This window comes from Vidua chalybeata, chromosome 8, assembly GCF_026979565.1.
Source record: "Vidua chalybeata isolate OUT-0048 chromosome 8, bVidCha1 merged haplotype, whole genome shotgun sequence".
NCBI classification, from domain to species: domain Eukaryota; kingdom Metazoa; phylum Chordata; class Aves; order Passeriformes; family Viduidae; genus Vidua; species Vidua chalybeata.
The window spans coordinates 21,086,496-21,108,253 of record NC_071537.1 but is presented as its reverse complement, the minus strand read 5'-3'; the positions used below and the strand labels follow the sequence as shown (position 1 = coordinate 21,108,253).

The 21,758-nt window shown below is 42.7% G+C and overlaps 2 protein-coding genes across 3 annotated transcripts in view; one reads left to right on the top strand and one right to left on the bottom strand.

Annotated features, from left to right (window-relative positions):
• ADK (adenosine kinase) overlaps positions 1 to 1,584 on the bottom strand; it is a 271,565-nt gene extending 269,981 nt beyond the window's left edge. Inside the window, exon 1 of the mRNA XM_053949546.1 lies at positions 1,473 to 1,584. Within this exon, the coding sequence (XP_053805521.1) occupies positions 1,473 to 1,528 (56 nt within the window). The 5' untranslated portion in view covers positions 1,529 to 1,584. The remainder of the gene's footprint in view (positions 1 to 1,472) is intronic.
• A 135-nt stretch (positions 1,585 to 1,719) lies between these two features.
• Positions 1,720 to 21,454, top strand: AP3M1 (adaptor related protein complex 3 subunit mu 1). 2 transcript variants are annotated; one of them, XM_053949493.1, is made up of 9 exons: positions 1,720 to 1,807; positions 10,376 to 10,651; positions 11,675 to 11,846; positions 14,099 to 14,236; positions 16,168 to 16,253; positions 16,618 to 16,751; positions 17,441 to 17,648; positions 18,988 to 19,132; positions 20,422 to 21,454. In XM_053949493.1, the coding sequence occupies exons 2-9, from the start codon at positions 10,379 to 10,381 to the stop codon at positions 20,520 to 20,522; spliced, it is 1,257 nt and encodes a 418-aa protein (XP_053805468.1). In that variant the 5' UTR covers positions 1,720 to 1,807; positions 10,376 to 10,378; the 3' UTR covers positions 20,523 to 21,454. The 2 variants fall into 2 exon arrangements, with proteins under 2 accessions (XP_053805468.1, XP_053805466.1); XM_053949491.1 differs by lacking the exon at positions 1,720 to 1,807 and adding an exon at positions 1,889 to 2,004.
• The last annotated feature ends 304 nt before the right edge of the window (positions 21,455 to 21,758 follow it).

The window sequence follows — 21,758 nt, the reverse complement described above, 5'->3', positions numbered from 1 at the left end:
TGCAGTTTAGTCAGTCGTTACCAGACATTGTATGTCACCACTGCCTTTCATTCCACTGCAAACAACCTTTAAATTTTTAACTCAGTACACCAATAATATTCTCAAATTTCAATTTTTTCTCATATTTCATCTTAAAATGCTGTTTCCTATAATAAACTTTATAAACAGAAACATTGCAGCTGCCAGTTTCTTGCCTCATCTTGCTTTACGGAGACCTGGAGATAACTGTTGCTTTTTTACTAAAACCTTCTCTTGCTGCCTGCCATTTATTTGCTTTCAGAGCTCAGTTACATCTTTCCTCTTCTACTATCTGCAACTGAGCTTGTCAACCATTACTAAACTTGAAAAGTCACTTGGCTGCCAAAGAAGCAAGTACCCTGACTTTGACAAATTTAATAGCATTAGCTCTTTCAATAAGGACATCTGTACCAAGAAAGATTGTTCTCATCTCAGTACTAAAGTACATCCCCTTTTTGCTATATTTGAGGGAGTTATTAGTTATTGCCAAGATAATTTTGGACCTTTCAAGGCTTCTGTCATTAATTCTCTTCATACACTGAACACTTGGAAGTCAGCTATCTTACAATTATATTCATATCTGAATAATCCTGAGAAAACAAACTTGAAACTGTATTAAAAAAAAAAAAACTGTTCTACAGCTCTCAGTACTCAAACTTCTCATTTTGACTGTGCATCCTCCATTGAGAAACCTTACATTTTTCTGCTATGACATTTAAAAATAAATTACTTATGTCTATGCAGGCCATTATTCAGATGGGATTCAGTCAGTGCTAATGTACTGTGATCACAGAAATGAGGAAGTATAGCAAATCGCACAGATTATTTCAATATGAAAATGTTTTAAATTATATGGTATGTCTTGAAGAAAATGTAACTGTTAACGCGGATTTTCAGTTTCCTGTCTAACAGGGACAGAGACTCTCGCGCGAGTATTAATCGGGGTATTTTTCAGAGGCTATTTTCAAAGGGGAGGCAGACGCAATGACAACCCCAGCTGTGCTCTAGTACGGGGCCATCGTCGCGGGCAGCGTTCCGTTTACCGCACCCCATCCAGACGCTCAGCAGCTCATTCGCACCGACCGACCCGACCCCAGGGCACAGCGCGACCCCCGCGCCGCCCACCCGCCCCTGCCTCGGCTGCGGAGAGCCCAGTGCGGCGGCGCCCCCGGGCACCCGCCGGGCCCGGCAGCGGTTCCGCAGCAGCAGCCGGGGCAGCGCGGCGGGACGGCCCCGCCGCCGTCTCCACGTGCGCCCGGTGCCGCGGAGGGGCCGCCCGCGCCCCCCGGCGCAGCCCGGCCAAGCACAGCCCGGCGCGGCGGGACCCTGCCGGCGGAGTCCGACCGCTCCGCGGAGGCGGCACGTGTCTCGCCCTCAGCCGGGGGCAGCACCAGCGACCCTCCGGCACCCGCGGGGATTGCTCGCGAAGCAGAGCCCGTCCCGGCGCCCGTTACCTCAGCTGCTTCTGCTCCAGCTTCAGCTTCTTGGCTTGCGGCTCCCCTGCTGCCATCTTCGCGCTGGGCGGCGTGCGGCGCGCTCCGCTCCCCTCGGCCCGCCCGCCGGCCCCGGCCCGCCCCGCCGACCGCGCCGGCACCGCCACCGGGGGGCGGGGGCGCCGGAACGAGCGTACGGCCGCGCCGGGCGCCTGACGGGGCGGGGAGCGGAGCCCGCGCCGCCCGCCGTCCCTGCCCAGCCGCGCGCTGCCGCGGCGCCGGCCCGGGTGGGTTTAGCGCCCGGGGCCCGCTCCCGTCTCCTGCCTGCCGACGGGGCCGAGCCGTACTGACCTGCGGTGAGGGGCGACCGTGGCAGCGGGGCCGGCGGGCCCGGAGAGGGAGGGGGCCGTGCTCGGGCGCTCGGCGCAGGCAGCGCCCCGGCCGCCCGCGCCTCCGCCGGGGGGCGGCCCCGCGCCGCCGCCGGGCCTCGCCGCCATCTTGGCCGCTGCCCCGCTGTCCCGGGAGCGGGACGGGCCGTGCCGGGCCGGGGGAGGTACGTGGGGCGCGGGGGGCCTGGGCTGTGAGGGAGTGGGGCGGTTCTGTCCTTGCTCGCGGGGACGGGATCCCTGCCAGGCGGGAGCCGCCCGTGCCTGGTCCCGGCCGCGCTGGTTGGCCGGTGTCGGGCAGGGGCGACATCCCCGCCAGCGGCGATACCGGGAGGCTCCCCTGCAAATCTCCAAGACTTTCCGTTTTATCGCCTCTGTTTCCGTTTTTCGGTGCCTATTTAAATAGAAAATCGTTGCCGTGTTTGAATACCACCCCTCCCACCCCGTTGTTCTGGGCTCTGGCGGAGGTGCGGAGCCGCCCGGCGGAGAGTGAGCAGGGTCGGGTCCGAGCCGCGTAGCGGCGGATCCGCACCGCCCACGCTCCACGATGAGGCGCAGGGATGAGGGGGATCGTGCACCGGGCAGTCGGCGCGGACAGCGCGGGGCCTGCAGCAGGGGCGATGTGGGAGCCGCCGTTCGCGGCAGAGCCCGCAGCCGGGCCAGGCCGGGAGGGGCAGGGCGGGTGGGGGAGCGGCGCCAGCTCACCTGGGTCGATCTTCAGCAGCCCTGCTGCAGCCGTGGTGTTTCTACTCGTGCTGTACTTCCTTCATTAGCAAGGGGCCCTGTGATTGCGGATCTGCCTAATATGCGCTGGGAATAAACCCGTCATTATCCGCCACTATGTGCTGCACATCGCTCCTGCCCTGCTCAGTACCCAGCCGTAACTGAGTGGAGGTTGTCGCTTCTTTTCTTTTGTTTCAGTTCAAATCTGCTTAGTAATGCACTTACCGTCTTTTCAGTATGATGGATCGTTCGTACCCATTACGTGTTAATCAAACTGGAGGAATAGCATCACTATCCAGTGTAGCTTTTCTATAACCAACCAGGCAAAAAATCATACTTGAATGATGAAAATTTGTGTTCATGGTAGGCAGACTGCAGTATGGGAGCGGAAAAGGTATTTTACAAGAAAAGCAAAACCAACTTCAGTTACTCATGCATGAGATAAAATGATGGAAACAGTGTTTTACAAAAGAACTGACTGTGCCAACCATGAGAAGATTCTGCTCTAGCAGTTCCTGACAGGTTTGAATCATACATAGCTTCTCATTTATTTATTAAAGAAAAAAAAAAAAAAAGAAGAGGAAATATCTGAATGATATTTCTCTGAAAAAAAAAAGTCTCGTATTGTGTGCTAACTCAAAAACACAAGCAAACTTGTTTATTTTTTGGGGGGGGGAAAGACAAACAGATTCTTTACTGACTCTATGCACATATCTAAAAATTCATTGCAAATGGCAAATCAAACTTGAAGAATACTTCATGCCCTCTCATGTTTGATTTTGCTGGTTTTATTCAGAAATTAAATTTTCTGTTGTGCAAGACCAGCTAAATCCGAGTTATTCTCTCATATAAAAATCTCCTTACATGAGGAATCTTTAATAAAAACCTTGTCATGAGGATTCAGAAAAGAGAAATTGAAGTCCTTGAGGTAGAGAAGTCTGAGCAGTAGGAGACGAGTGGTAGCTGTATTTTACAGCTGTAATAATGGCAAGAAATTAAACAAATTTTTTTTAATGTTAAGTTCCTTCCTCTTATATCCCTTTAATTTTCCCCCAACTTACAGCTTCACATATAACTTCAAAAAATTAATACAACGAAGATAAGTTAAATCTTTTTTATGCTTATTTAACATAATGTATGAAAGGCAGCCTTTTAACAGGAACTTTTTAGAATAAGAGTATTCATGAGAGTCATTCATACAGGATAAAAGAATTAGGGGGCTGCTTTGCTCTGTCCTCTTGGAGGAGAAGGAAGGTGGAAGTGGTTATGTGCCTTTTTTCTGCCCTCTGTGTTTGGACTGGCTGGGGCAGAGTGCACACACATTGGGAAGGGCTGTCATGCACAGCAGAGTTCCAGTGATGCTTGCTGGCTCTGATGGAGTGTTTCAGTAGTGCATGGCTCTCTGGCACTGTGCTTGTCCTTTCTGGAACCTTGAGTGCCTCTTGAAAGAGAGCCTGTGAAAGAGAGTAGTATAAAGCTAGTAGCACTGTTGCTCTGGCCTGTCAGACTTACTGGAGGAGTGAACTGGGTGAGCATGGTGGGAAACATCTTCACAAAGAGCTGCTGACTTGGGGCTTTGATATTCTATGACTGAATCCTGCTGCCTTGTCCATTCAGAGTTCTCCATGGTTTGGCTGGAATATGAGTCCAATTATCACTATTTTCCTGAAAATACTATGGACAGTAAATATGTGACATGATACTCACTTTATCTCTGTCCATTTGGGCCTATCTGTCTATTCAGTACTGCTTTGAGAGAGTGAATTTCTTAAGTCATCCCCTAGTAGTCCTAAAGTTAGTGATTCAGATCTAAGTTGTGTTCAAAATGTTCCATCTCTATGTAAAAATGTCATTTTAGCAAAGAATTTTTAATTGTTTTGGTGTGGGTTTTTTTCTAAGAAACTCTTGCTTTTCCAGCAAAGGTTTTTATTCTTACAGGTCCCAAAGGGAACTGCAGTTATTCAGGATCTAATATTGTTCGATTATTCAGAATCTAATATTGTTCTGTTGACAAGAGATGGAACTCTCTTGCCAGCAGTTAGAAGATTTATACTGGAACTAAATTGAACAGAGGCGCCATACAAGTGTATTATTGGAAAGCTCATCAGACAGTAGATTAAATGCTGCACAAATGCTCATGCAGGCTGTAATTGCTGCTGGTAAAAGCACAGAGGAAGTTGCAAATTTTGTTATGGATACCAAACACTGTTTTAAGTTAACTTTAGACTATTCTCAAAGGGCTACTTCCTCTTAAAAACAATTTCAGAAAGTTACTAACAGTGTTTTAAATTATAGCAAAGATAAATATATGTTGAACATCTGGGAAGCAAAGCATTTAGTCTTTAATAGGGATGATCTTGCTGATAAAATATGTCCGAGTAGTTGTACAGACACAAGCACTTTATGGTGTTGAGTAGATACTAAGTTTTGCTTGACTAACAGAGGGGGACAACAAGCAGTTTTTTAAAAAAGATAGCAAAAATGTTTTTACTTTGATGTGTAGATACCTAAGCTGTGAGCATCTTATATGTAAAGAGAGTCATGATGAGCAGCATCATTAAGACACACAAACAATAATAGGAGCATAAAAAACCCTTGTGAAATTACAGAACATTCATGTTTTAGTAAACCTGAGACTTACAGATTTATCATCTTGAATCACAGCTGCTAATGATGTGTGAGGTTGGTCCTGCCAATTATACAATATTTCAGAGCTGTCATGTTGGCCGTCTTGAAAGTGTTGTTTAGTTGTTTAATGGGACTTCTCTTTGTTGGGTTTGCTAGTTTGAAAGCCAGTGAATGGGGTTGGGAAGGTCAGGAACACATTTGTGGCACACTGAATTTATAGGAAAAAGCTAAAGTGCTGATTAGCTGATCGTGACAAAAGTGCTAGCTTCAACAGAAATAGAACTGCCTATTTTAGCTTATTTCTCCAGATTACTTTAAGCATTTGATTACTTTCCATTCACTTGTCACTAGAAGTTAATTTCCACAAATACATAACAGAGACTCAGACAGTCTACCCCCACTAATTCTTCCACCCTTCAGAGCAGCTATGCCAAGTTCAGGGAACATTGAAGCTGTGGAATACTTTCCTAGTGATGGTCCTATTTGGAGCTGTTTTCAGTAATTAGTACTAGCTCTAAAGGGCATTGCAGAGGTCAGTGATAAATTCCTCACTTTGTGGTTTCAGAGCTTTGTATGTAACTCAGCTCAATGTTATAAAAAAGCAGCTGTTTACAGTATTTCTGCATTAATTACACTTTAGAGTACTTAATTGTAGCTAAGGACAAGCATGTGCAATCAGTCTTTTTTCCCATGCTCACAGCCTCTCTCTCTTGCCAGTGAGCTCCACTTTTGTCTTGTGAGCCTGCTGTGCCTTTAGTCCAGATGTTTCCGTGCCAAGAATTTGAAAATCAGTAACATTGCAAATCCAGATTTAGTCAAAAGAAAAGTTAGAGATCTGGAAACAGCTCATTGAAGGCGCCTTACTTAAAATATGTTTTTCTTCTATGTGGACTTCAGATTCTGGTAGGATGGAAATGACTGAGATGAATCACGTGGAGTTTCGCACGTCAGACAAAGGATGGGAAGTTTGTGAGAAGCTGCAAAACTGCAGGGCTGCTTGGTGCTGCAGAGCCTGTAAGGTGCCTTGCAGTCAGGCAGTAACATGAAAGGCTGTCAGTCTACTGAAAATGGGCTTGAACAGTTTACTTTGGCCTAGATGAAAATAATGATCCATGTACACCTTCAGTCTGCTCTTAGGTAGGCCTAAAAGCAGAGAGATGGAAGGCATGTCCTATAGAATTGTCCTAGAAACATCTTCAGTGCCTTACATAGAGTGGTTTTATGCTGACATCTCAAAGTGGTGTCTTTGTACACTACTACATGGAGAAGATTCTCATGATTCCTGAATTCTGGTGATGTACTTTTGCTACTGTTTTTTAAAACTTAGGAACTTTGTTTCAAGACCTTTACTCTCAAAGTGCTGCAGCTCCTAACACACTTTGCTGTTGACCTGCTGGTGTGAGGAATTTTAATCTTACTGGATTGATTCCTTATGTTCAGCATTTGTCAGTCTTTTTTGCTTTTCAAATCGTGTTCTGATGAGACAAAAAAGTCAGGTACTGAGAAATTAGTTCAGGGATCTCTACATGTCTAAAATGAAATCTGGCACTCAAAAATAGAGTAACAGGGAAATCTTCAGTATTTGGAGCAATGTAAGTAATTTTTGTTAAATGCCAGTTTATGTATCTTGTATTGATATTTTTGTAGTGTTACCAGTTCTAAGATATTCAACATGAAATCTGTCTTTAATCAGCTGGTGCCAATTGCTTGACAGTGTATGGGATAAATCAAATTACTTAGTCTTGTGTGTAATAGACTGATGTCTCCACTGCTGTAGAAGCATCTTTATTTTAGTCAGCACTGGGAAATGTACCAACTGAGCTGCCCCTTGACTGACAGGGCAGGGCTTGTGCCTCTGGGACTGCCTGCTCTGCACTTGGGCTGCAAGGAGAGAGCTTCAGTTTTCCAGAGCACCTCATGTTAGCAGCAAATTAGCATACTGCTAAAACTTGTGAAGGAGGAAAGGAGCATGTGAGAGGATTTGAAGGGAAGCCTTACGCTAGAAGCAGAATATATGTAGTGGGAAATTCTGTAATTCCTATATTCCTACTTAGAAGATAGGGTAGGCAGCCAGGTGAGATTTTACTGCTCATAATATTCCATAGGTACTACAAAGCTGTCATCTGCCAAGCGTGGCCCCCTGGATCAGTTTGCTACTCCGGTTCACCACGAGGCCACACAAACACTCCTGTGAACACAGCTGGTACCTAGGCAGCTTGGGGCAGATGAGTAAAGAAGGGCAGTGGCCAAGTGCTACCTCTCCTTCCGGCTACCCACGCCCTCCCTTGATTGCATATCAAGTCATGGTCTAATATCCTAATTGGAACTTAGGGCAAAAGAAGGGGCCCTGCTATTACAGTCGTTTGGTGCTTGCTGTGATTGTGTGGTCTGCTGCACAGCTGCACTTGCTAAATCTATATTGTGACAAATGCAGACATTTCTGATCTGTAGATAATAGAATCTGGATGAATGTTAACAGAAGCACTACAAACACTGTCACACGTGTCTGATACTCTTTGTCAGCGTATCATTGGAAGCTGCCTGCTGTCCAACATAGCTCCTCCAGAGTGGGCTGTGGATCAGCTCCTCTGGAAGTGGAGTCCTACCAGTGCTGCTTGTACTGGACTCTCAGATGCAGCGTTGTGTGCATTTAATAAGAAACAGGTCTGATATTTGTTAACAGATATGCTATTGTATCCATTTAAAAATGTACAGAGATCTATTCTAAGCTTTACAGCTGAGCACCTCCGTATGTGTGGGCAGCCGTGGTCTCAAACAATACTGACATTCAGTGGTTGATTATACTTGCCACCCTTGTGTGACTATCCAGGAGATTTTTGGAAGGCTTTAATGTTCAATGCTGGCTAAATTCACAACATGTTTACTGGAACTGGATTAAAGCAATTGTGTCAAGGCTCCTTTATAAAAATGCTGTGCTCACAGTATTAAAATTTTCTGGTTTTTTTAACAAACTAAATTAGAGATTAATTTGGTCCAGGAGAGAGATAGTAGAAACATGCAATAACACTTTGTAGCTCTGTTTCCTTTCCCCCTTTTAAGCAAATTTGCAATCACGGTTTCTAAAAGAACTACCCTTTACATTCCCTGTTGGCTTAGAGGAATATTTTTGTCCACCTTTTGACTATTGGTCTTTTTTTGTCGGCTACCAAAGACAGCATACTCTTGGCAGGAGGTATCTGAGACCTGGCATGGCCCCAGTGAAGATGAGCACGTTGCTGTCATGCTAGGGAAGGAGCAGCTGGAGTTTAGAATTTGAAAAGCTAGATCTTGGCTCTCTTTCTACATCTGCTGACTTAGGTGGAGGGAAATACCATGCTGACAACCTTCTTGAGCTGTCCTTTTTCACTGTCTTTGGTGAGCTTTGGAAGACATACTTTTGTTTTGTGAAAATCTGGAGGGCCAGACCATTTTTCATTGTTACAAGTGTATTGGTAGATGAGTTAGTGCTCTGGGTAGTTCAGATTCAGACACAGCAACACAAGCTCACTCTGGGCGGATCTAAGTGCTTATTCCAGTGTTTTGGAGTGAGATTTAATCATGCAGTGTTTATACTCTTAAAATCTCTGTGGGACTGGGCCATGTGCATCTAGATGCTTCCATGCTATTTTAACATTAGAGTTAACAGAGAAGGAGCAAATTTTATCTGCATTTTAGGACAGTATCCTGGGCAAACATGGTAAAATTAATGAAAACTATGATGGGTTTTTGGTAGGTGTGTTTGGCTTCTCTTGGACATGCAGAGTTCATGGTGGTCTTCCTGTTTCAAGGTGTGGACACCCAGTAATTGTCTGGTCTCTTTCCAGTCATGTTTGAATTCCTCCAAAGGCTAACTTTCAGTTCTGGATCTCCATTGCTGTCATCTTCCCATTTCCACCACATGCCCTGTGCCAGCTCTAGCACTCTCTGGTAGTGAAATAACTTGCATTAGGAAGCTGGTCTGACCAGCAGCTCCTTTTGCTGGGTCAATTTCTGGCTGGACTGTTTTCCTAATGTAGATAATTGCAGAGCCACAGACCTACTCAAATCAATACCTGAGAGGCAAAAGGGAAGAACAGCCAGTGCCAGGGGCAGCTTCTTCAACTACAGATGAATTTATGCTTAACATTGAGTACCAGGTTAACTTCACCTTCAGAAGATGCTCTTGGGGTTACAGTTTGGTTTGTTTTCTAAGCCCAAGTTTTAATATATTTTTAAGAGGATCGTTATGCTGCAGGTCAGCCAAAGCATTGTATCTGTCTCACATAAAGGCTGGAGAGATAAACTGAAGTTTGCTAGCATGTGTCTCCTCTGTAGATGCAGAAATAATAGTCTATTCATTTTATCAACTACTTAGTTCACTTACTATCACATTGAAAGTTGAGAAATAGACTTGGAATTATTTTTTTGACAAGCACATAAGCTTCTTGCCCCATGAATAAAAGGAAGGATCAGTGGCTGAGGCATGTTGTTTGTAAATGTTTAAAGATATAAGAAAAAAGATACATTCCTTACCTGCAGTTCATACTCCCCTTTTATGTAAGTGAGTTTTTAAGTGAAAAACATTTTATATAAACATATTTCATGCATGCCAAGCACATTTGAGGTAATTTTATCCATTAAATCAGATTTAAATGGCTAGTTTTGTGTACTTTTAATGAATTCCAACCCTTTGCCCAAGTGCAGCTTGGCATAGATCATAAGACAATTCTGCCAGCAAGTAAGAAGCACTTTTCTAGTTCAATAGCTGAAAGCTGACAAGCTAAAGAGCTGTATCTTTAAGATAGAGCAATTCTAAGTTAAGTAGGCAACTGCCATAGGAAACTTTCTGTACAAGTAACTCTTTCATGTCAGCAAACACGTTTGAGCGAGTGCCAGCTCATGGGAGTCAGCTTTTCTTTAAGAAATAAATTGCAAATACCAGATAGGGATGAAAGTGGAAAACTTCATGCTTGCATTATGATATACATTAGCAATTTAATCCAGTGGCAAATACTTTTTGATGAAATGTTCTTGTAAATACAGAAAATGGAATGCAAAGAAAAACTATTAATAAAGTAGATATTTTTCCTAAATTCACAGTGCATGTTAATAAAGAATAACCATCATAAGAAAGGGAATCTGGGATATGAAATGTCAATCCACATATCCTTTTGTTTATTTTAACTTCTTTTAATGTGTTTCCAACAGAAAATGATCCACAGCCTGTTTCTTATAAACTGTTCTGGTGATATCTTCTTGGAGAAGCACTGGAAGAGCGTTGTGAGCCAATCTGTCTGCGATTATTTCTTTGAAGCTCAGGAGAAAGCAGTCGATGTTGAGAATGTGCCTCCTGTCATCTCAACTCCACATCACTACCTCATCAGCATCTATCGGGATAAAATCTTCTTTGTGTCTGTCATACAGACAGAAGTGCCACCACTCTTTGTAATTGAATTTCTGCACCGAGTAGCAGATACTTTCCAGGTCTGTCACCATTCAGTGATTTTAAAAGTCAGTGTCTGAAGGAGGCCTACGGGAAAGCCAAAGAAGGACTCTTCGTCAGGAACTGTAGTGATAGGACAAGGAGAAATGAGTACAAACTGAAAGAGGGGAAATTTAAACTAGATACTAGGAAAAAATTCTATTCTGTGAGGGTAGTAAAATAGCGAATGGAACAGGTTGCCCAGAGAGGTTGTGGATGCCCCAACTGTGGCAGTGGTCAGGGCCAGGTTGGATGGGGCTTTGAGCAACCTGATCTAATGGTAGGTGTCTATGCCCTTGGCAGGGGGATCGGGACCACCCCTTAACATTCCATGATTCTGTGACTCTAAAATTACTTCAAGGGATTTTTTGTATAAACTTCTTTTAGAGCAAGGTAATAAACCCTTCTGTGAGTGACTTTTCTGTCTGCAATTTTTAAGTCAAGCACAGGTTTATAGAGTACAAAGAAAAAAAGAGGTTTATTTTGTGCACTCATAAGCACCATATCCCAAATCCAACTCTGTAAAGGCTGAGTTTTTTTCTGTAATCTTTTGTACTATTAATGTTATGTAGATGGGAAGAAGGAGCATGTTAGTCAGGCAGCATGCACTCTGTAGTGAGGAAAGGGCTGCAAAGAAGTCACTTCTCACCCAATTTCACAAATACTATATATAAAGGAAATGCTGTGAAGATTTGAGCATTGCCAAAAGATAGTCTCTTTATTTTAGAAGAGTCTTGTAACTGAAGATGTGTTCATGTTCACAACTAGAAGGACCTTTGTAACATAAATAGTAGCACATCACATTACATTATTTCACTGTTCATGCTTGTATTTATTTTCAGTTAGGTGATAAATATAACATTAACAATATGATGCCATCAGACTATAGAAATAGTCCGTTTAGGCACTAAAATGCCTTCATATATTGGAGGATTTCTGTAAGAAAAAACCAAACAAACTTCCTTTTGCAAAGCATTCTAACAGGAATAAAAATCCTCTCTTTCGTAATCTCTGAATTTGTTTAGGATTACTTCGGTGAATGTTCTGAGACGGCAATTAAGGACAATGTAGTAATTGTGTATGAACTTCTAGAAGAAATGCTAGACAATGGCTTTCCACTGGCGACAGAATCTAACATACTGAAGGAGCTGATTAAGCCTCCCACAATTTTGCGCTCTGTTGTCAACTCCATCACAGGTATGAAAATATGTAACTTCAGCAATGACGGTTGTTTAAAAAAAAAAAAGCCCCATCTTTTCTCATAGCTAAAAAATAAATTGGTGTGAATCTGTAAGGTGAGGGCAGTGTCCTGCCACTTCTCATCAATATGAGTTGAATAAAAACAAGTCCCTCCTTATTTGCAGTTTACACCTGGCCCCTTTGCTGTCCTCGGAGGCACTGCCTGGTTCAGCCACAGCTGCTGAAGTCCCTCAGGAACAGCAGCTCCTAACACAGTCAGGACATACTGGAGACAGGTGCTCTGGGATTGGTACAGAGCTCACCCCAAGCCTTGAATAACTGAGGGGCACTGGAGAAGGTTAAGCATTTTGTAAGAAATCCATATAGGAAGGTATATAATAGATATCTAATAAATCCTTGACGGGTGGGAGCAGATAGCATGAAGGGAAGCAAATAGCCTGTCTTCATCTTCCACCCTGCCCCCAGCACTGAGCAGCACATGGATTCATGTGGATTTGATTTCGCAGCTGATTTCAGGCTGTTGTAAATGGGTCTGTCTTGCAGTGATGAAGCCAAATGTCTGTCAGCTGAGCTGGTGGAATCTGCTTGTCTGGCAAGCGGGTGCAAGGGAGGTGAGCCATGAGTGACACGTGGGGGCAGAGAGATGCAAGACGGTTGCCTGTACATTGTGTTAGAGAAGGGGAGTAGTTGGGGTGCAGGGCCACACACATAATATTCAGAGGAGTTGGTCTTTAAGGTAGTAGATATGGTTTAGTCTTAGAGTATAAATCTCATCAGTTTTAATTTCTGTTATTTGGAGTTTAGTTAGGTTCTTTACATGTGGATTGGAATGCTAGTATTTACACTTAGGAAAATAAGTGTTTTCTCTAAAATGTTATTAAAATTCACTAGGAGCCTAAAGTGCCTGCCCAAGGCAGCGTGCATCTTGTCACTGTCAACAGCTCAGTGCTGAGCAGGGGGAAACAGCAGCCTGAGAGGTCTCCTATCTACCTGGCCTGGCAGCACTGCTGCATCCTGCAAGGCTGCTGAGGGACAGACACAGCAACTGCTCCTCTTCAGAGATGCAGTGGGAGTGAAGAAATGGTTGCAACTCTTCCCCCCTGAGTTATAGCACATACAGGGGTGGACTTTAGGGAGGGTTTTTTTTTGAGTAACTACTTCTACTAGCTCAAAGGAATGAAAACTTCTGTTTTCTGCCTGCCAGGCTAGGGCCTGCCCAAGCAGGTTTTGTAGAAATGATACTGACTGGCCATCAGCTTCTCAGTGAAGCTGTTTCATGTGGCAGGACACACTACCATGTTCATTGTACTAAAGGGCACAAGTAAGCATGAACTGTGGCCCTATCCCAAGACCTACTTCTAGCCAAGGGAGCTGTTTACACTGTGCTGGGATTCTGGCATCAGTCACCTAAGCCTCAGAAGTGGTAAGATTTTTTTTTTTTCCTTTTTAAAGTATCATCAATTTACTTTATAACTAGGTAGCTCAGGTAGCCCTCTAGTCATGCTGGATGGTATTGAGAACCAGGAGCAAAGGGTGCGAGCAAGGCAGGCAGGGACAGTGGTATCATTGGTCAGGAGCCCAGAAGTTGAGGCAACAGGTCAGGGACTGACTGGATCAGATGATTAACAGGTCATCTACAGCTCAATGATTGCCAGTAACATCCATCAGAAGGGGACAGGTCAAGCCAGAAAGTCCAGCCTGGGTCTGGATCGATTTGACACATGGTCAGGTATAGACATGGCTGTCATGTTGATGCAGGGTAGCTCAGATGGGTACCAAGGGTGAGACCCTCAGCCTTACACCAGCTCCAAGCAAAGATTGTAGGAGCCCTCCCTAAGGCTTCTTACACATCTTTCTTGCTAATAATGACTCTTACCTGTTAATCAGCCCCAAAGTCATCCAGCTAAAACTCTTAGGAGAAGGGGGAAGCAGGCTTAAGGCCCTCAGAGGGAGCTCTCTTGTCTTCAATTAGTGATGAAATCCTCCATAAGATCTAGCCCCACATCTACTCCCACTCAAACCTCCTGCTGACTTGAGTATTGTATTTTGCTGTGCAAGATGTAGTCTGAAAGCTATTAAGTCTGGACACATGGCTCCAGTGTCTTCATGTCACCTCACAAACAACATTGAGGGGTCCAGGCTCTAGCCTACAGTACCTGGGGCAAGCCTTGCCTTGATTTTTAATTTTAGCAGTTGAAACATTCCTTTTGTAATGAATTACTGATTTTAAGTTCCTTTTCATTTTTAAGGCAGTAGTAATGTGGGAGACACGCTTCCCACTGGACAGTTATCCAACATTCCTTGGCGCAGAGCAGGAGTAAAATACACAAACAATGAAGCCTATTTTGATGTCATTGAAGAAATTGATGCAATTATAGACAAATCAGGTAAGATGCCCTGCAAACTAATATTTGTTTCTTGAGTGTGTTTACAGTAGCTAATGATGTTTTAGAGAATACAGTCCAACCTTATTTTTTTGCATATGTTTTATATACATGCATTTATATCTTAGGTAGAAATATTCAATTTAAAATTATGAGCTTAAGTGTATTTCTTCAGTTCATCTTAAAACAGCAACATGCTCTGGGCTGCTTTGAGAACATGCACAAGAAGTATGTTTTCTGTTTGTATATTGATTATCTCATAACAGATATAAATGGGGAAAAAAAAGTAGTTGAAATGTGATGAGAAAATTATCTCCCATTGTTCCTGCCAACAATGTATTGTAGTCCTTGAAGGCCCTCAAGTGAGCAAGATAAAATCTTTCATTAGCTTTCTTCTGATAGCAAGCTAAACTTAGTGCAAAATAGTTGGACAGTATTGTTTTCCTTATATTTAAGGAGCCAGATATTATGAAGCATAATAATACTCCTTTCTTTTCTGTGAATGAAACCTATCATTTTCAAATACAGAAGTCTTTATTCTCATATTTAACTTTGAGGAGGAACCTGATAACTTGTATCAAAGAAAAAAAAAATTATGCAAAAAGAAAACTGCAAAGCTGTGGGCAGGAACCTGCTGTTTTGTTCAGTATTGGGGCCAGCAGTTGGCAAGGGTGAAGACTGCAGGACAGCCTTTTGTGGTGGTATGGGACAGGGAGCAAACCTCTGATTATTCATTCAGTGCTGCTGTTGTAGCAGTGTCAGTGTTGGTTTGATTCTGTACACCACTTCAGCAAATGCTTTGGCAATCGTTGAAGCAGATAATCATAAATAGCCATTGTGCAGCTCTTACTCTCCCCATCCTGAAGCTAAAAGAAAGTGGCCCTTATAGAAAATGCTGATGACTGTGTTAACTGTCCTAGCTCCTTAGGATTCCCAGGAGTAGTGTGAGTGCTTAGTCTGAGAAAGTACAGTCAAGAGCATGGTGAATTTCTGTGTGTATTTCAGGCCAAATCAGTGTGTACTGAGTGTTTAATTTCCTACTCAGGATCTGCTGCAGTAGTCATAGCTACACTTTTCTGCTCTGATCCCCTGGGGACAAGCAATGCAAGAACCCCTCCTTATAGCCTCCACCAAGACTAAGGTAGATAAGGTTGCTCCCCTAGAATAGGGAGGTTATCTTGTTTCATAGGGATATGGTCGACTGCTTTAACCTGAAACAGGATCACTTCTTTTCAAACAAAGTATAAAGCCACCATTTCTCCTTTCCCTTGCCTAGATAAGCCAGTTTCTACCTATCTTCTAAAATTACCTTTACATGTGGAGTTAATTAATTAATAGGGTCCTGGTTATGCTTTTTTATACTTAGAAGATATTTCAGGAAATGAGCATTTCCTAGGTAAAATGCTTAGTACTCTTGCTTTGGGGTTTGTTTTTTTTTGCTATAGATTTATTTAACATCAAGATGAATATTTAATTTCATTGTTAAACAACATTTACTTGTGAAAGCCAAAGTTAGCACCAACTTACTGCATTTTGACATTGACTGTTTTGATGTGCTTCAAATTCCCTGCACCACTACAACTTGCTAGTTTTCTGGAGACCAGGGACAGGAATGAAAGAAAAGAGTCAGAGCTGGTGTGTTATGAAATTCTTATTTGCTTATTGCTGGCAACTAGTTCAAGCACATCCAGTACAAGTCCTTTGTAACAGCTGGCACAAGTATCATGAACCAGTTTGGGACAGGCTGTTTGCTCTGGCTCATGTATTTTAGCAAGCTGCCCAGGACACAGGTAACTGGAATGACCTTTCCTAGCTAGGCTTGGCATATTGTTGAGTGTTGTGCAAATGTCATCTGTGCCCTCTAGCTGCACTTCACCACATCTGTTAGGCCTTTCATAATAATGTTAAGTCAAGTGTCTTGTTTTTCTCTGCAGGTTCCACTGTCTTTGCAGAAATCCAAGGTGTTATTGATTCATGTATTAAGCTCTCAGGAATGCCAGATCTTTCTTTGTCTTTCATGGTAAATTCAGCCTATATTTGGGAATCTTAATTGCTCAGGATTTATTTTTCTTAGTGATTAGAGTTAAACAACTTTAAGATCACTATCACTATTTCATGTGTTACACATATGTAGAGTAACAAGTTTTGCATTATATTGTAGAAGCTGCACTGCTCAGTAGTTGGAATGGCTTTTGTGTGTACATAAAAATACCCTCACAGGAGCTGCTGTACCAGGTCATATCAGAAATCCATCTAGCTCAGTAACATGTCTCTGATAATGGCTACTTGGAGTCTAAGAAACAGGGATTGGGTAGAGTTCAGTAGCTAGCTCAGGCTGCTGGTACTTGATGAGATTTCACTTACCATTGTGCCACTCCTTCCAGAACCCACGGCTGCTGGATGACGTCAGCTTCCATCCGTGTATTCGGTTCAAGCGCTGGGAGTCTGAGAGAGTCCTTTCCTTTATTCCTCCCGATGGCAATTTCCGGCTCATCTCCTACCGCGTCAGTTCCCAGAAGTACGTCTCCATTCAGACACACTGCTCCTCCAGCTACTCCACCTGCTGCTTCCCACCTGAGTAACAGCACATTCCTCCTTGTTCAGGGCGGAATTTGCATTGTTCTGAAACGTGTGTGCTCAGGTTTTGTCTCAGCTGTTGCTCTACTAAAAGAAGAAAACCTTTCAGTGACCTGCAGATACTCAGCAATAATTTTTCAGTGGAGTAAATCACACATGGCAGCGATATAGGGCTACTCAGTCTTAGTAAGTGTTGTTGGTGCTAGATGCTTTATGAGTAAGTCTCTGTGTACACTGAGGACTCCGAGCTTCATGAAGAGAGTAAAGCAAAAAAGTCCAAGCTACAGATACTTGCAAACTAAAGCTTGATCTGACTAGTGGCTCTTCTGAGATTTGGCTCAGTGAGATTACTTAAAATAAAAAAAAAAAAAAAAATCAGATGAAGAGAGAATAAGACAAGGTATTTGGATGAAAATAAAGAAAATATTTTTTCCTGTGATTCTCTGCTGATAAAATCATTTCAGCAACGATGGTGAAGAGCAGAGTATCACTTCACTTACCACTTCTGAAACAAACCAGTTCTAACTTAAACACCTACCAATAACACAAGAACCATTTATGAGAAAGTGCTTTAATTTCTCAAGCAGAGAAGTAGCCAGAATGCATTCAGCTACTGTCTTCTCTTTTCAGCTTGGTGGCAATTCCTGTATATGTGAAGCACATGATCAGTTTTAAGGAAAATACTTCTTCAGGAAGATTTGATGTTACCATTGGACCAAAACAGAATATGGGGAAAACAGTAGAAGGAGTAGTCATGACAGTTCACATGCCAAAGGCCGTACTTAACATGAACCTCACTGCTACACAAGGCAGCTATACATTTGACCCAGTTACTAAAGTAAGTCTTGAACTTTTATTTATTTAAATATTGGAGCTGGCATTACTACAAGTCACCCATATTGCAGAATACTGGAACAGTGTTCCACACTTGACAGAGAGCTCTGTTCAGCATATGTTTATGAATTAAAAATTTACCTTTAACATTTGCTTTTTCAAACTTAGATACACACCAGCCCTGATTTCTGACTTTGGCAGTATCTTTTTCCTTCCCTTCCCTCTCTTTTCACCCTGCTCTTTCACCCACTAATATCTTTCCTTAGTGGATGCAGCAGTATTTTGCCGATAGTTTCAGCCATGATATATTTTGCATATATGTTGTGAAAACATATTTTTCTGAAGAAAATGCACTAGCCTTGAAAATGGGTAGACAGAAAAACTGGGAGCAGGAGATGAGAAAAAATTTCTTCTGAAAGACCTGCCTAAAGACACACAGGAAAATAAAGTGTCTGAAAAAACATGTCTTGGGCTCCTGATTCCTTGTCTCTGATTTGGGGCTTGAGACCTAAATTTCATAAAGCTCCTGAAGCCTTTTAGTACCCAGGAGCCATTTTGCTGAAAAGCAGTTTGAGCCAAAACATGCTGCTGGCTCTAATACCCTGCTCTGAGCTTTCTGCTGCCCTTGGAATATCTCAGTCAGCAATTCATTGAAATTGTTAGGGAAAGCTTTCCAAGTAGCTGTTTCAAAAACAACAGACCTTGGTCTTTTTAAAAGAAAAACACCAACAAAAAACTTAAGGTATGCTTTCCTCTCTGTAGAAATAAATTTTACTGTGTTTTTATCAAGAGTTGGGATAACTAGGTGGATTGAAACTGCAAAAAATTTTAAAAGCATAGGGAATTGAGGTCTTTCTGCATTTATGACTTTATGATAAGAACAAACCAACCACCTCTTGTGGGTGAATAAAGGGCCTGCTTGGTTCCATGTTTCTCCAATGAGTGTAAGAATCAATGGCAAACAAGTGAGCCTTGAGAAAGGTAGTCTGGTTTAGACAATCTCCTTTGGTCCAGTGCCTTGCCCTTCTCATTCTTGTGTTTAAGTTTCTATAGTCTTTGTGCTGATTACTATCTTGGCTTCATAGATCCAGCTGACCCAAATAGACATCAGGGTCAGTTATGCTTAGCAAAGGGAACAAGATGTTCTCAGTGCACAGACCCACACTGACAGGCTGAGAAAAAAGACCCCATACCTGCAGAAGCCCTCTCCCAGCCAGAGATAATTCTCAGGGCTCCCAGGCTACTGTTTGTACCCGGCCTGCAATCAAAAAGCTGGACATAAATACGACCTCAGAGCTTGTTTCCTAGAATGCTACTACTACTACTCTCTTCTTCCTGACAAGGTGCTAACATGGGATGTGGGCAAAATTACCCCTCAAAAGTTACCAAACCTGAAGGGCATAGTGAACCTGCAGTCTGGAGCCCCCAAGCCAGAGGAGAACCCAAGTTTAAACATCCAGTTTAAGATACAACAGCTTGCAATTTCAGGTGAGTGGGGGGGTATTACATGAAAGTGGTGCTGGCAGAATGAGTTGGTGTAGGAAATGAAGTGGGAGACTGTTAATCATTTATTTGGAGGTGCAGATCTGAAGTCAGCTTGGTCCAAAATATAAAGTCTGATTTACCCAAACCTGAGAGTTACCCTTGCTGGAAGATTTCTTTCCTGGGAATTGTGAATTCCTAATTGTTTTGCTCAAGAAAGACTGTGCGAAGTATACAGAAGAATGGATTTTTCTTTGTTGACTGGTGCATTAAACATGCAAACTTATCCTTTTAGTGAAGATTGATAGATGATGATTTAGTGTGCTGCTCCTGACATGCTTTAGCCTTGTACCACTAAAGTTCTTTCTGGTGGTCATAAAAATGCTTTCATTTTGAAGAATGCCCTTCTTACTCTTTCCTTCTGGAGCTCATTACTTTTTCATCTTTGAAGCAATCTGCAAGTAAAAGCAGAATGAAGTCTATGGACTAAGTGCAAAAGTAAATTTAAAGCAGACAAGGCCTCAGTCTGCAAACACTTAAATCATGTGAGTTGTCCCTGTGTAAAGTGCTTCTCCAAGTAAGCTTCGCAGGATTAAGGCTCTAACAATGCAAGAACTCACATTCAGAGAGGTGGAGGAGGGGGATGACTGAAGGCAGTTGATGAGAGTTGGTGGTAGTACATGTGGTACCTTTCTGGATAGGTACCAGGCTATGGTGGGTTTGGCCCCTAGACTATTTGGAGTAAATAACAGTTCCTGTGTAAGAACAGAATCCTGCAGTTTCCTTCTAAACTAGTTTAAATCTAGCAAGATAGAGCTGGTCCAGTGGCTGGACACCAAGGGTAACAGACCTGTGAGAAAGCACAGAACAACCTGAAGTTGTAGGTAATTAATAGCTACTGGCATTCTTCAAGGAACAGCAGAGGGATTGCTGGTTCTTGCAATTACAATTGGGAGTGAAAAGAATTCTAAAACTTGTCCTTTGCTTCATCACCATGATCAGAAAGGAGTGCAGTGTACAGAAGCTCGGGAAGATAGACTCAATTGTTCCATAGTTCATCTCTTGGAAGGAGGATGTTGGCTTATGGAGTAGAAGAGAAACAAGGTGTTGCCCTGCCAAGACAGCTAAGATTAGGTGACAAGAATGTTCTCACTTGCCACTCTGAACCAGATGAACTTGTGAAAGAAAGGAAAACGAGCTTCCTAACCAATCCTAATGTGCTTTCAAGACAGCCAGATTTCTAATCAGACTGCTGTGATTCCTGCTTTTAACTTTGTACTTGTCTCTTTTTTCAGGACTGAAAGTGAATCGCCTAGACATGTATGGAGAAAAATACAAGCCTTTTAAAGGTGTCAAATACATTACAAAAGCAGGAAAATTCCAAGTCAGGACATGAGAAGATGCTAAAAGGAAATTCCCCTTAAAAAAACTTGACTGCTTAGTGACTTATGTTGGTTAGGTGCCAATTAATTAATAGACACTGATTAGTTTGGGATCAAAGCATTTGTGCACAGCAGCTCTTAAAATGAAAGCATAGCTTAGTTTTTCTTAATATGGCTTTAAAAAAAGGTACTTTTTTTCTATTACACTTTCACTCTTTTTTTACTGAATTGTTGTGCTGGTGAATAGTTTGATATGGGCAGCCCACAGAATGTTGCAAACACTACACTGCCAGTCAGATACCAAAGCCCTGAGGTCAAGCACATTCTGAAGGCCAGACAGGCCACTGGAAAAGTCTTCTGGTGGCATGTTTTGCTGCTGCAGCCACCTGCAAAGAAAGCTCAGTTCCACCCACAGCCAGCTGCAAGCTGGCATTCCACAAAGCAACACATAATCCCTTCAGAAACAGAGAGCAGCAGTGAGAGGGGCAGGGGTCCCCTCAGGGCCTGGGACATTGCAAGTGACACTCCTGAAAAAGCTTCTGATGAAGTAAAAAATAATTTCTCTGTTGTTTACAAGAAATCGCCTTTCTTAAGAAGCATTTGCCTTAATCAGCTTTCATTTCTGCCATCTGCAGATGAGCTGATAAAAATAACATCCTGCATTAAATCTGGGAGGTGATTGTTGCTTCAGTAATCTGCTTTCTTTCCATTCAATCACATCATCCCCATCATTTTTTTTAAGAATACAGTTGCAGAGAGTAAGATCTATTTTTTATGTGAAGCCTTTGCTTTGATTTAGATGTTCCACTTGTTTGAAGTGGATGCCACCAGGTCTGTGCAGTGTGTACCTTCGAGCGTAGCTTTTTAGATAGCACAGTAGAAGTGTCAAGTGTATTTAATGGTTGTGTGCTTTAATGTTCTGAAATAAAGGGAACTCCACTGCAAATATGTCTCACCTTATGAAATGTGTGTGCTCTTGTAAACGATTCATGGTGCTCTTAAGCAGGAGGCATCTGATACACTATTAAACAATGACTATTTGCTATATCTTTACTGAACTTGGTCACTGTGCAGCTGCTTAAGAGTTGTAAAAGGCCGTTAATAGCACAGTAGGTAAGGTCCCTTTCATATTTCTTAGTTTTAAATGGAGGATAGCTGTTTATTTATGATATTTCAATGGCTCAACACTCAGAGCAAAGCTGACTGAACTTCTTGTTATACACCAACAAAACCATCTCTCTAAACCTATA